Here is a 12,358-nt window from a genome sequence, read left to right as displayed (position 1 = left end):
GGAAAGGGAATATTCGTAAGATTTGAAATCAATTACCTTGTCTTTTCATATTTTAGGGATTGTCTTTTGGGCCTCATTCGTTTAATGCCCTCATTATCTTACTGGGCGGAAAAGAACTCTTAAGTCTTACCAAGAGCAACATTAAAAGCAGAGTTAGATACATTAACTCCCCTGAGGTTTTGTGTAATAACATTTTACTCCCGTAAGTTTTAAAAATAACCAAGACTCAACCCTTTTTTTTTTTTTTTTTTTTTTAATGACTGAGGGTGTTCAGACCAGCTTATATGCATCTGAATTAATCTTAAAACCCTAGAACTATCGGATGGATATAAGCTATAATATCACCCCCAAAGATTCACATGTTGTTACAGACTATTATTACCCTTTAGGATTTACATTATTACAGTTTATATATATTTACCCAATTATCTTTTTATACGTTTATTTCAATACATAGATATTTTTTGTGTATTTTAAAAATATTTAAAATAAAAGGTTAAATTAGAATTAAAAAAGGAAAAAAGAAAAGAATAAAAGATAGGTAGAATACATATTCATTCATGTTCATGGCACACCTCTCAAGTAACATTACAACCACTCAAACTCCAGTAACAGCGACAAATATAAACAGCACGAATTTTGTGCCCCATTAATTAATTAATTAAATTATTATTATAATCAAAAGCAATATGCCAAAAAGGTTTGACCAAACTCACACTATTTCTATTCTGACCTCACTCTCACCCATGCAATCCAAATGAACGCCGCTCCTCCCAAACCCAGACCCATCACCCACACCCACACCCAAACCCAGACACTGCCATTATGAGGCGTGATGCCTCCTGCGGGCCCCTCTCTATCTTAATCTTCACCCTACAAGATTCCCCCTTTTTTTTTAACCTTTTACTTTTCTTTTTTGTTTTTTAAACTTTTTTCACTGTTTTACTGGCACTGCCGTTTTTCTTCTTCGCCTCCCACATTCTCTATTCTTTTTTTGTTTACTTTCACCCTTCCATTTTTTGAAATTGAGCAAACTCCAGATCTTCTTCTTCATCTATCGCTTTACACTTTTCTTTTTGACTTTGGATTTGTTCATGAATTTCAGACAAACCATGGTGCCCGATTTGAGATTAAGGAGAAAAAAAGGGGTAAAAGAGAGAAATATCGAATTCCGTGAGGGAGAGCTATAGCCTATAACATGTTGAGAAGGTGGGGTGTACTGTTCTTGCCTGTTGGGTAGAATATCTTTCACAAGATTTGTCTATTTAGGGTGTGAAATCTCTGTCACGAATTGTAATCAGCCAAAAGAAAAACCTGCAAAGTAAGAATATATTAAAAACTCAGACTCAGGGCTTTGTAATTGGTGGGTATTTTAATAGAATGGTTGAAAAGTAACTGCATGTATTGATATTGTCTGTCTGTATGAACAGTAAATATTGAGGATTGTGCTTAGTGAAATGCAGGCACTGTTTTTAGAGCAATAGCTGTCCCTGTAAGTATGGCTTTGAAATGAAGCTGTTTTCACAAGCAGTAGACTTAAACCTATATCTACAAACAAGACGCTAATCTCGATTTCATTTCTATATTCTATTAAATTAAACAATCTGTAAACCTAAATTAAAAGGAGAATAATAATAATAATAATAATGTTACTGTAAGTCAATATGCGTTCCACTTAGTATTCAGTGAGAAAGTATATAAGTGTGTTATGCATATGCTACAAAATTGGAGCCATGGTTCAAATTTAGAATTCTGTAATGAACTAATTGTCTAATATGCGTATAAGACTGAATTCAGGGAATATGTCGGTCCTCGTCTAAAACTTTATTTAATAATTTAATTATAGTGACCATTGCTATCAAAGTATATAAATTAATGAGTAATGGATCAAATCCAGGGGCATTGTTTGATGGTCAGCATACAACAAAACCAATAACATAGTTAGTTGTATATATATTGAATTTAGTTGGGACGAAGAAATGAAGATGGCAACGAAATTAACGAGGATTTTTTATGAAATGGGATAAGTTAGGTAGAAGGGCATTAATTAAATAAAAGCGAGTGTCAGAGTTAAGTGGGTAATCCTAATTCTGGGTAGAGCGTATTATTTGAAAGAACGAATGAATGAATGAATTATGATGGATGATAAAAATGAAAGCGAGTGACACTGTGACAGTAACATACACAGAATCCTTGGGAATCGATTTAGGATCAAAGAGGCCTATCCTATATTTTTTCAGTTTTTAGAATCCAACCTTTTAAGTCATTTATTACAGTTCCTATCCAAATGCAGATTTATTTCGGTTTTCAAAGTTCCTTTCAAAATATAATATTATTTAATTCAATTTAAAATATTTAAATTATTTTTAACCTCTTAAATTATTAATTTAATTAAGAATAATACTACGTTTATAAAAAAAATTTACAAAGATCTTCGTATAAAGTGATATAAAGTGATATGATAAAAAACGAATGGAAGAGTGAATTTAATGAATTTAACTTTTTATTTCATTCTTCTATTCATTTTTTTGTTATCTCACTTTGTATAAAAATCTTTGTAAGATTTTTTGGTAAGTATAGTATTATTGTTTAATTAAACACTCCCAATATTAAAGGTTTATAAATTGACAAAAATATCCATATTTGTCAGATTCTGACCACCACCATCGAAAGGTAGTCAGAATTTGTTATAATGGTGTACTATCGACTGGATATGATCAATAGTGCGTTGACCGTAGATCTGGTTGAAAAAAGTCAAATCTATTGCCACTAGATCTGGCCAGATCTTTTGGTTGTTTACGACGGTCAAGATTTGACCGTCGTTTGGTCGTTGTTGGATATGGCCAATAATGTGTCATTACGACAGATTCTGACCACCTTCCGACGGTGGTGGTCAGAATCTAGTAAATGTGGATAGATGATGGTATTTTTATTAATTTATAAATTTTTATTGGTAGGAGTGTTTAATTAAATTAACAAACTTAAGAAGTTAAAAATAATTTAAATATATTAAGAAAATACTATTAAAAAAAAACTGATTAGAATACTACTCATTTCAATTTTTCCAAAAAAAAAAAAACTATTCTAAAAGCTATCCCAATAGTGAACCAAACAGACCAAAAATTAGTTGAAAACCCAAAAAAAACATACACAGTCACAGCCTACTCTCCTTGGAAAAATGTCCTATTTATATAAATAAAAACACATAGGAATTGGAGTTGAAAATGAAAACATTATAATAATAATAATATAAATAGGCCATTGCCAACCGGCGATCGAACCCCAAGGCTAGCTAAAAACTGCTAAACCTCTATGTCCCCTCTCCCATGTGATTTACTGCTAAAACTCTCTTGATTCTTGTGCTCTTTGAATGTAGAATTCTTAATTTTGACTTTTATGTTAATTCCATTTCTTTATTAAATTTGTGTAAGTGCTACTATTTGTTATTGTTTATGTTTATGTTTATGTTTATGCTGCTCTGCTCTGCAATCAAACTTGCTTAAATATGATATGAGGTTTGTATAAGTCAGTGTTTGAGGCTGCAGCTTGCACAAACTCCAACACCCTATTGGAATTTGTAATAGTATCTTCATAAGATATTCTGTAAATTACCAATTTTTTTTTTCCTTCGTAAGATAAATTTGGGGTATGAGGTAATTAATTTTAACAAAGGTCCCTATTCTTACTCAAAAACATTCCTAGGGTTTCATGATCCCCAACATCAGGGATAATTAATTAATATCTGACATAAACTTTCTTTCGCTAAAACATCACCTTCCCTTACTTACAATTTTTTGTTTTTAATCGAGGTGTTCGAACTAGTCACAAATACTATAGATGACCCCAAAATGATTCGCATTAGGAGTGCAAACGAGCTTGGCAAGCTTGGGAATTCGAATCTAGAAGGTCAACGAAAAGAACAAACATTCTTGAGTACCAAACCAAACAAATCTCTTGGTGTTTCTATTCTTTCACTGAGTTGATTAATTAGATAATATGGGCAGAATAGGAAACTAATTTTCTGCATGCATGCAATTGATAGCAACCTGATTTCTTTCCATTAATTGAAATTATTAAAGATATATATGTAGTAGGTTGATGTTTACCAAAAAAAGCGTGAAACATATCATAATCTCTCTTTTTCATTTTAACTTATTAGGAATTTAATTAACTTGTTCAAATCGCTCTCTACCAAATTAAAACTGAGAGCACTACTTTACTAAAACAATTAAAGACACTTGAATGATTGTCATAAACTTTGTTTTCTGCGAAGTGGACATATCACTATTTATTGGTCATTCAAATTTCAACCCTGATTTAAAAGTCTTATCCATTCTTTATAACTCTTGATGTTGATCAACATCAAGCTAAACTTTACACCTAAATACTTCCACACAGTTATCATAATTCTATCTTAATCAAATTTAAGCTATTAGAAAAAGGTTTATTTTGTATATCCATACCAGATTCTTTAATATATAAATCATACTTTAAATATTAAATAATTCTTGAAATTAATCTTAAATAATATTACAAATAAAAAATCTTTCTAAAGTTAAGCTGAAGCTTTCTTAAGATTTGGCTCAAGTAAAGAAAGATGTGTAATATCTGGTTTAAATGGTCCAAGACATTTCAATACAGAAAAAGAAAACCAAGTGTAATAAAGGCAGACAAGTGAAGTGAATATATAAATATATCATCAAATTTATTAATGTTATCAACTGAGAAGTGTTTATAATATAAGATAGATATAAAAAAAAAAAATGAAAGTAGGTTTTGGACATTAATAATAAAGTGCATAAGCAACAATAATAAGTGGTTTATACTAGATTTAATCATATAATATAAAGTAGTAGCAATAGAGTAGACTGTACTTAATTAATTAATTTGCAGTATTATTATTAATATTATACATATAACTCTGCAGCTTGCATTCCACTATGTGCCATGGTATGTCCACCCCCGCATTATTACACACACTTCTCACTCTTCCACTATCTTGGCCCCCTACCTACCCGACCTAACATAATTCCTCTTCTTTCTCAATACTATCCCACTCCCACCTACTCTTAATTCTTCTATTAACATCCTTTCATAAATAAATATTGTACATTCACTTATATTATATAATACACAATGAATAATTATATTATAATATGAATTTTACAAAGACCTTGAAGATCCATAATACATTTTAACATCTAATTGTTTTAATTTAGGAAGAGTTTGAGTTGAAAAAAAAAAAAAACTAAAAGCAGAAAAATGCGAAATTAAAACAAAAGTATGTATAATAATGATTATTTATTTAGCATTAATACTATCTCGAAAATCAAAGTCACGTGATGAAATGATTTTTTATTTAATTTAGATACCTTAATCATCTTTAACCCAACTCTAACCCATCATTCTCTCCCACATTTCCCCATCTCTACTCATCATGACCTACACTAACACTATTTATATAATTAATCATAATTAGTCACATGGAAATCTTCTGCAAATACAAATAGAAACAGAAGGTGCAGTAAATGTCAAGTCTATAGAAAAATCAAATCATGCACAAGAGTCAAAATGTAGATATGCATGTAATTTTAACTATAATATAAGAAAGAAATTAAGTGGGTCTTACGCTTCTCTTATACTCCACTTTGGATTTATATCAATTATATGGACCCTACTTATTGCTAATAAAACCAATCCCTTCGATTGTGACTTAACGCTTCCATTTCCAATCTAATTCAATTATTCGTCTCTAAAAAACAACACCCTTTTCATTTGTTGCGTTAAATAAAAAAAATATCTTTTCCATCCCTTCAATTATTTAGAAAAAGTTACTATTAACTCGTGACATGGGCTTAAAAGTACGATGAATTATAGAGATTCATTTTAACTAATATTAAGATTTCCACTCTCTCTAAACCTATAGATAGATGAGTATTTTTCAAAGTGATGTAACATTACTACCACAAGAAAATTGAACAAATGTGTTCCGTGATATAAGGCATTACATAATTTGTTGGTTTGGAAAATATCAAATCATACTTTATGCAAAAATATATTACCTAGATGTGATGGCACATGCATTTCATTAAATAATTGTGCATTTCATTATACTATTGTTATCAAAAGGTGAAGAATTCAACACCTTAGTACTCAAGAGTCAAGTCTCACTCCATCCAACACATTCCCATATTTATTTTTTGATTAATTTATATATAAATAGTGGTTTCATTTCAAATGTGTTCATGGTCAACTTGTATGTGGATTGGTTCATGAAATTGAAAAAAATAAAACCTAACCCCCATCATGGTAGGCCCCGGCGCTTCCCTTTTTCAAATTATTCACTTTATTTCATGTAAATTGCAAAAATTTAATGTTCGTATTATTTGTATGTCTTTAAAGATAAGCATTATTCATATTTAATGTATTTATTGTTTTATACAATTCACCAAAACAAGCCTCAATCTGTCAATCACAATGCAAGTATGCAACTACAGGTTTAGGTCCCATTTTTTGATTTCAGGACCAACAAAAGAAATATTATTATGTCTTCCATTTAATTAACTTTCTTTCTGATATTAAGGGCCCAATTAAAGTTAAACTTCTGTTAGATTATCATTAGATTTTTATTCTAAAGTTAATCTTTTCTGTTAAATAACTCTTTCCTTCCCAGTGACCTATTTATTTTCTATAAAAAAAAAAAAAAATTACGTAAATGAAGTTTTTTAATACCATTCATTCCAATTCTTNCATTTTTTGATTTCAGGACCAACAAAAGAAATATTATTATGTCTTCCATTTAATTAACTTTCTTTCTGATATTAAGGGCCCAATTAAAGTTAAACTTCTGTTAGATTATTATTAGATTTTTATTCTAAAGTTAATCTTTTCTGTTAAATAACTCTTTCCTTCCCAGTGACCTATTTATTTTCTATAAAAAAAAAAAAAAATTACGTAAATGAAGTTTTTTAATACCATTCATTCCAATTCTTAGGTCGTAACTTGTGTATTATTTTAGAAAACTATATTATATACGGCATTTATATTAAGGTGTAAGTATATACTAAAGTTTAGGAGAGTGTACTGGCGATCTAGGTTTCTATATATCAAACCGTGACATGAAACAGAAATGAGAATTTAATGTATTTCACGGGTAATGTTCCAGAATTTAATATGTCAAACCGTACGCTATCATATTCATTAAACTCTGGATGATGATGATGATGATAATTTGAGTGCTCCAAAATGAAAAAAAATTCAATTGATTTTGGCCTTTCAAAGTGGTGGTGGGGGGACAGTGGACTTACCATCACCATTCACCTTCTAGGCTTCTACATTCTCACTTAATACTAGAATTCTTGTACGCAGATCAAAACCAAGTACTGTTTGGAGCGTGAGAAAGTGATTTAAAACGAAGATAGAGAGAAAATATGGAGGGAAAAGTGTTAGGCAAAGGCGAGGAGAATGTGGTAATTTTGAAAAGAGTCTATGATGGCGTACGGTAATGTAGGGTGTGCGTGTGAACAGAGGAGAATCAAGTAGGAAGTCCTTTCCGCCGTTCGATGTGGAGATATTTGGATTTGTTTAAAGGTTCGATGGTACGAACTTGCAACTATTGCTTTACTTTTTTTTAACTTAGTAATTATCGTAATAATACACTTAACGGAGTTTGTTGTTCCGTTAGCGGTGTTTTCGTACTTTTCATAAAATTGAGATTGTTCTTTTTTCGTGAAACTGGGCGGGCCCCAGCTGAATGGATTGTTCTGCTCAGCAAACCCAACAAGGGATACAGGTGGACCCTACAAGTCATCTCGGCCATTGAAAATTATTTGGATCTATTATCTATCCCCATTACCAATTTACTAAATAACCTCTATTAATTTTTATATTTACATCAAATTCCCCAGATATTTAGTTGAAGAGATGGTGTAAGATTGAAGACTGTTTTTCAGAAAACTGAAAGAAGGATTTTAATGAATGGATGGAAGGGGAAGCGAGGGTCCACGTGAAAGTATTAAAATTTTGATTCCTTTATAGTCAAAAATAAGGGCCCAAAAAAGAAATAAAGTGAAAAAAAAAAAAAAATCAAATAAAGTGTGCTTCATCATCATTGGTAAAACTCTCCTAAATTAATGTCTGAAACTCCCTGGTTTTTCTCCCCAAAATATGCTTAAAGCTTACTGCATTATCATTCACAAATTACATGCATTGCATGACTTAACCTTCAGTTACCCATTTTCTCAACTACTGAGCATGATTAAAATTGAGTGTAAAAATAAATTAAANATTCCTTTATAGTCAAAAATAAGGGCCCAAAAAAGAAATAAAGTGAAAAAAAAAAAAAAAATCAAATAAAGTGTGCTTCATCATCATTGGTAAAACTCTCCTAAATTAATGTCTGAAACTCCCTGGTTTTTCTCCCCAAAATATGCTTAAAGCTTACTGCATTATCATTCACAAATTACATGCATTGCATGACTTAACCTTCAGTTACCCATTTTCTCAACTACTGAGCATGATTAAAATTGAGTGTAAAAACAAATTAAATAAATAAAAAGAAAATGAGAAAAACGAGGATGTTAGTTTTGTTAAACCACAACACATGGTACAGTGTGAATGACAGAGCACACCCATGTAAATCCCAAACAAACCCCACAGACACCCATCTCCCATGTGATTCCTCACCTCCTTCCACGTGTCCTCTTCTTCCTTGGTAACATTGGATTAGCTTAAAAGAGTAATGGAGAGTAGGAATAGTGTTAAATTCGTGACCAAACAGCGTAAGTAAATTTTGGATCTCGAGCTACTAACATTAAATGTTGTCTCAGGGCTACAGCACCCGTGCAAGGAAGCCTGAATTGCATACAACAACTTGGCGTAAGCAAATACATAACATGGGTCCACTAAATCTTATGAGTCGAAAACATATCCACAACTTATAATCATACAACCTAATTTCATCTAATCAAATCCCATCACAATGTCTACTGCTCTGTAAAGCAAAAATGTTACTGTAGAGAATCGTATATGTAAAATAAAATGTCTATGAAAACAGAGAAGTACTTTTGAGAAAAGTACTGCTATGGACCCCATATCTTATCAAATGTTTTGATTAGACAAGATGCATGATGAGCTTTCTGGGGCCATCACCATCGTTGATCGTCACGTGCCCAATCAAACACCATGGTAAAATACCTGTGATTTGAAGATGTTGGTCTTTAGTTTGATTAGACTAGACCGACGATTTACCAGAATATATGTCAAAGGTGTCAACGCCGTTAGATTTTCCAAGCGAAAAGTTGTTAGGTTGTCTTTGTCAACATGTTCTACGGTTACTGATGCAGAGGGAGAGTGAGTTATTAGATGAAATAATACGCTCTTGAATTAATATTTTTATTTATTTTTAAAAATGGTGGGACCATAGTCAAAATACCAAACGCACTCGCACAGGAAAAGCGGGGTCCAACTAATAATATAGGGCCCACAGTTCACAAGTCTCCATGATTATCACAACACAACACAAAACAAGCAGTAGAATGGAAATGGATTGTAACAAGAAAGAAGTAGTTTCTAAAATAGGATAAAATTTTGGGAGAGAAATGGGCAGAGAGAAGGGTTCTGTTTTTACCCCATTCTCTATATGTTATATCTTATTTTCTTGTTTTGCAACATTATATAAACACATATAAACATTGTCATTAAAAGAGCCTACACTCCCTCCCCTCTCCTAGCCAGACTTTTAATATAATTATCTATATATAATAAATACTCCCCTATCATAATTTAAAACCCCTAATTCAACTTAGGATTAAAAGAAAAAAAATTAAAACAAAAAAGAAAGAAAATTATAACTAAAATGAAAACCCATTTCCATGTATAATATGGCATGACCAAACTTCTAATCCTTCAACTATAATTGAACCAGAACCACCACAAACTTATAGAGAAAACTTGACCAATAATTTCTTCACATAACATTGCAACTTGAGGTGTTTTCATCACTGAAAAAGTGAGTATAAGATGGATCATGAGGTTGGTATGGATGCGGGGCGGGATACGGGTATGGAGCGTAAGGCTGTTGGGGCACGTAATTCACTGCAGGCGGTGGTCTTGCATACATCATGGGCTGGAACCTTTCATTACCCATTGCACGTTGTTGATTCATTACAGCAGCCATGTACTGTTGTTGTTGTTGCTGCTGGTGATATGGGTTACCCGGCATGAGATCCGGCCCGGCTCCTTGAAAGTACCCACCACCTCCTCCTGCACCGGCACCACCAGCCATGGCAGCAGCCGGAAGGCCTTGAACAGCTGGGATGTTGCCCATTTGACCCATTGGCATACTACCCATTTGTTGGCCCATTGGCATGCTACCCATTTGACCCATCTTAGCGTTGGGCATCATACCTTGAGGTACAGCCCCACCCATGTTATGGAACCCATCATTCATACCACCTATTCCGCCACCGCTATTTCCCTTTTTGCCCCCATTACCAATCATGTTGTTACCGTTACCACCACCACCCCCATTATTACCATTCTTATTGTTGGCTCCGCCACCACCGCCACCATTATTACCATTTTGAGGGAAACCACCACCGTTTTTACCATTCTTGGCACCTTGGTTTTGATTGTTCCCACCGCCGCCGCCGCCGCCAGCACCACCTTTCTTACCTCCATTTCCATTTTTACCCTCACTGTTACCCATATTTACCTGCACAGGAAGAGCTCCCCCACCGCCAGGGCCTCCTTTTTTACCATTTTGTGCACCACCATTTTGAGGAGGCTTTTGAGCATTCATGAGCTGGGGATTATTCCCATTCATCATCATCATGATGTTATTAGGTATACCCTGCTGACCATTACCCATAATAGGTTTCTTCATTGGAGGAAGGGGTTCATCAAATTCATCATCGAACTCATCATCAAATTCGTCATCATCAAACTCATCATCATCATCATAATCACTCAAATCTTCGTCCTCAGGAAGATTGAACTTGACACCCTTCGGGTTCTGGTCCTTCATAGGCATCTGCATCTTCATGTCCTTAAAAGGAGGGAGCTTCAGATCTTGAAAGCCTTTCATTTGCTGGAGTTGCTGCAGTTGTTGCTGAAGTTGTTGCTGGTTCGGTTGGCCGCCTCCACCTCCACCACCACCACCACCACCACCACCTTTGGGCGGGTTATTATTACCACCCTTTTGGCCTTTGTTGTTGTTACCACCTTTGCCATTGTCAAGTTGCATGTTTTTGAACTGGTTCGCTAGTTGGTTGTTGTTTGGCTTTTGTGCACCCCATAGCTCAGCATGTTTACCTGCTTTCTGAAGCTTCTTAATCAGAACATTATGGTCTACGTTTCCTGAAACTGTCACCTTTCCTTGCTCTGCATCAATGGTGGTTTTGAACACCCCTGAAAGAAATCAAACAAACCCAAATTTAACATACGACTAAAGCTTTACAAAACCATTACGAATTCAAGACATGCAAATCCGTAAACTATCCTTAAAAAAAAAAAAAATATATATATATATATATATTTCTTTTGGAAGATTAGAAGCGGTACCATCAATTTTCTGCAAGATTTTCTTCACTTTGTTCTTACATCCATCGCAGTGTATGTTCACTTTCAGGACACAAGTCTGCATGCACAAGCAACCCAAAGAACAAACCCAGTGTCAAGAAAAGTATCATTGAAATAGAAAAACAAAAACAAAAAACTTTAAAGAGAAGAGCAATGGGAGATTAGAAAGCTTTGAGAAAAGAAACAAGTGTAAACTGTTGAGTTGATAGATGGCAAAGAAAGTGAAGAGAGAAAACAAATTACCTGAATCTTCATAAACTCTTCTTTACTCATTTTTTCTTTCTTTCTAGATACTCAAATAAAACCAACAGATAGGTATAATAACCGAAAAGAAAACAATAGTTGATAATGCTAGTAGATCTGAGAAACAGGAGCCACTAAACCACAGAAGATGAATTTACAATGTAACTTTGACAATGGTTTGTGTATTCCAAGCTTAATTAGCTCACTGAAAAACAGAAGATCAACTGGGTATAGAGAAAAAAATAAGAAACAAAGTTGAAAACTTGGAGGAAGAGAGAGAGAAAAGAGAAGGTTTTTAGAAGAAGGGGGTGGACATTGAAACTTCTCTGGTGATTCTGCTTTCCTTATTTCAGGGTGAGGGAGAAAGAGAAAGAGAGTGAGAAGAGAGAAGGTAAAAAGAGATGGCAGGGATAGGGTGTTTGCAAACAAAGCTTCTTCAACGTTTCTTTAAGGGGGTTTATTTATTAGTATTTTTGAAGCCCATTTTAGATATTATACAAGCTACTCAATATATGTTCATGTAATTTAATTAAAA

General features: G+C 33.3%; 1 protein-coding gene across 1 annotated transcript; it reads right to left on the bottom strand.

The window, feature by feature from the left end:
- Nucleotides 1–9,928: 9,928 nt before the first annotated feature.
- On the bottom strand, nt 9,929–12,276 carry LOC116135080 (heavy metal-associated isoprenylated plant protein 32). Its single transcript, XM_031420778.1, has 3 exons — nt 11,824–12,276; nt 11,563–11,638; nt 9,929–11,409 (listed from the first exon to the last, which is right to left on the bottom strand). The coding sequence occupies exons 1-3, from the start codon at nt 11,851–11,853 to the stop codon at nt 9,968–9,970; spliced, it is 1,548 nt and encodes a 515-aa protein (XP_031276638.1). The 5' UTR covers nt 11,854–12,276; the 3' UTR covers nt 9,929–9,967.
- Nucleotides 12,277–12,358: the final 82 nt, after the last annotated feature.

The sequence above is a fragment of the Pistacia vera genome, unplaced genomic scaffold (genome assembly GCF_008641045.1).
Source record: "Pistacia vera cultivar Batoury unplaced genomic scaffold, PisVer_v2 Contig293, whole genome shotgun sequence".
In the NCBI taxonomy this organism is placed as follows: Eukaryota; Viridiplantae; Streptophyta; class Magnoliopsida; order Sapindales; family Anacardiaceae; genus Pistacia; species Pistacia vera.
The sequence above is the reverse complement of the archived record's forward strand: the minus strand, read 5'-3'. Positions and strand labels throughout refer to the sequence as shown.